Raw genomic sequence first — 3,046 nt, 5'->3', positions numbered from 1 at the left:
ATCAGTACTTGTAAAAAGAATACACATGTCAGTAACTGCGGCAGGAAATGAATCTCTTCTTTTTTCAGAAAAATATAACTATTTTTGGAAAGAAAAATAGTATAATGTAAAATTTCTCCTTTTTTTAGAAAGAACGCAACTTTTTCTTCAAGCAACGGGAAACCCAAAATCGCCCGCCAAAAACGGCATGCGCGCGAAACAGACGGGTTTTCCAAAAGAAAAGAAATCGACTCAGAAGTGGCGCTTTCCCGATCACGCCACGAAACGGAACCACCTTTACAACACCTTGATCTGAACATGCCACGTCCCGCCGTCCGAGTCGGACGTGATCCCCGTGAGCTGTGTGCCCGGCGGGTGCATCCATATATACGCGCGCGCGCCTCCCCTCGTGGCACCCAGCGAGAAAACACAACCATCGTCCTCGCTCGCAGCTTTGGAAGCCCCGCGCACGCAGAGCTCCAGCAAACGATCTCGGCGAGAGAGAGACAGACAGGGATCGTGTCGATGGCGGGGGAGGACCAGACGGTGCTGGTGCGGTGCGCGGACCTGGCCAAGTTCGCGGTGCCGGCGTCGGTGGCGCAGCGGGCGGGGAGCGTCGCGGCGGCGCTGGAGACCGGGCAGCGCGTCGTGGAGCTGCCGCGGGGGGTCAACGGCAAGGGCCTCGCCACGGCGGTCGCGTACTACCAGGCCCGAGCGGAGGCGGAGGCGGGCGGCGCGGACGCGGGCCAGTTTGACGGCGAGTTCGTGCGCGGGCTGACGCACGACGCCGCCATCGACCTCATCTACGCCGCGCACCACCTGGGCGACCAGGCGCTCTTCAACCTCTTTGCTGGCTACAGGGTTAATTATTAGTTGTTGGTTCTAGGCGTAGTAAAGGTTTCTATTAGTTGATTGGTTTGTGTTGATCGAGTGAGATTTCCCCTTTTTCTTACCAATGTATCGATGCTACCTTGTGATTATATATGATCCGTAAATTGCCTTAATTTCCTCTTGTGATGAACCAGTTTACATTGTCTTGATTTCAATCCACGTCCTCTACACTCCGTCACAACGGAAAAAGGATTAAAAAGAAGCGCGGTCGAGCAGCAAAAGCAATGTCGAACCATAGCTGAACTAAATGGAGACGAAACCAATGTCGTCGGAAAAAAAAACTAATAACAAGCACTAGCAACGACGGCAACAACGAAGCGCAGAGGGGACAAAAATAGAAGCGAGGCGCGCCATGCACAAGAGGCCCAAACCAACAAGAAAAGCATTGCTTTGAACAAGGAAAGAACAAAGACAGATCCGCAGTGCAACTGGCCAAGAACTGCGGATACGTAAAGGGCGTGAGTGTGATCGCACCGGCCTACATAAGATCCTGTTTGGAACCACTTAGATTATATAATTCAGTTTTTATAATCTATTATGTGTTTAAATAAAATAGATTATGCTGTAGATTACAAAAACTAGATGGACAGATTATTAAAAACTCACAATCTATTCTAGCTCACCTAAAATTAGATTATGGATTATTAATGACCCATTACCCTTGTAAAGTTGGAGATAATTACATTCCTGTCACCAGGGGCGGACCCACCTTAATTCTGAATACCCATTATTTTTGTAAAAAAACTAGGTATTTTCAAGTGTGTATACTGAGTATGTATAAGGAAATATGAAACTGTACGCTTAAACCTGCTAGTTAGGTATTTCAGCCCAAAGCATCACGACTCAACGATTTGGCCCATTGGCCCAAGTGGGTGTAGCGCATGGATGCATGCAGACCATGGACCTCTCGATCATCGCCCCCAATAAATCTATCGATCAGGTCAGACAGAAACGAACCAACCCCTTCCTTCCCATGTTCTCTCCAACGCGAGCGGCAACCCGCCAGGCGGCCAGGGCCGTTTCCATCGCCTGCTGAGCAATCGGACGTGCGCACGGCCTCGCGGACGGCGCGATGAATCCACCCCCCCCCCCCCCCCCCGGTTGACCTTGGTTCTGATCCGTACAGTCAACGGCTAGTAGGCAGTGGTTCAGTTTCGAAGATTCAACCCCCACAGATTCTGGTATAATTGCTAATTAGATGTATTAGTGATGTATTAATATTTCACTTTTGAAATTAGGAACTCTCTACTCATGCCAATTCTTATTTCTTAGTACAGATGAATTCATATATCGCTGCAGGCAGGAGCACGGTTTTCTTCTCGTACTGTTGAGAAAATAGTAAGTTAGTTTGAACACTTGTCTCTCTATTTAATTATAGTGAAATAAAAGTTGTTTGCGATCGATTATAAATTATTGAGACATGACAACTTCCAATTTTTCATTCAAATTTGTCATGTGAGAATGTCTCTAAATTTTAAATTTTCTAAAGTGAGTTTTCTTTTATCTTCTCCCTTCGTCCTCATGAATAAGTCATCTTACGAAAATTAATAATCCCAAAACGCTTAGGCATGATTCATTAACTCCCACCTTGTTTCTTGTTTTTTTGACATGAATAAAAAAAACAACCAATAAGAGATGTGAGACGTGTATATTTTTAATAATTTGAGACTACCTAGCACAATATGCAATGATTAGTTCATTGCATGCAATGATATTAATTAGCAAATAAATATTAAATTCTCTTGTTTTCCTCTTTATCTTGGTCGTGTTGCACAACGTAAGATGACTCATACACCAGAACGGATGGAGTATAAAGAATAGTACTCGTGTAGTTTGTAAGGTTTCTTATTTGCTATTTTCTATTCTCTATATGTCTTAAATTTGCCACAGTATGTTGAACAATTTTTACTTCTATATGTTGAACAATAGTAAATTATGACCAATTTGTATGAAAATAATACATTATGTAATATATTTTATATATAGTTTAAAACTAGTACAATATGTTGCTCTAATCGGTTATAGGCGCCAAAAGGAAGGGCTATAGGTTTTAAAAAAATATCAAAATTTGAACACACAACCTTAAATCCCTGGGCCCGCCCCTGCCTGTCACCGCCACCCTTCTCTTTCAAAAAAAACAAAAGACAGACAGGTCATTATGCAATGTAAAACCTAA

The 3,046-nt window shown here is 44.2% G+C and overlaps 1 protein-coding gene across 1 annotated transcript; it reads left to right on the top strand.

Moving 5' to 3' along the window:
* Nucleotides 1-381: 381 nt before the first annotated feature.
* Nucleotides 382-991, top strand: LOC123398391. The gene has a single exon (XM_045092868.1). The coding sequence runs from the start codon at nt 505-507 to the stop codon at nt 850-852; it is 348 nt and encodes a 115-aa protein (XP_044948803.1). The 5' UTR covers nt 382-504; the 3' UTR covers nt 853-991.
* The last annotated feature ends 2,055 nt before the right edge of the window (nt 992-3,046 follow it).

Source organism: Hordeum vulgare, chromosome 5H (genome assembly GCF_904849725.1).
Source record: "Hordeum vulgare subsp. vulgare chromosome 5H, MorexV3_pseudomolecules_assembly, whole genome shotgun sequence".
Classification (NCBI taxonomy): Eukaryota; Viridiplantae; Streptophyta; class Magnoliopsida; order Poales; family Poaceae; genus Hordeum; species Hordeum vulgare.
The sequence above is the reverse complement of the archived record's forward strand: the minus strand, read 5'-3'. Positions and strand labels throughout refer to the sequence as shown.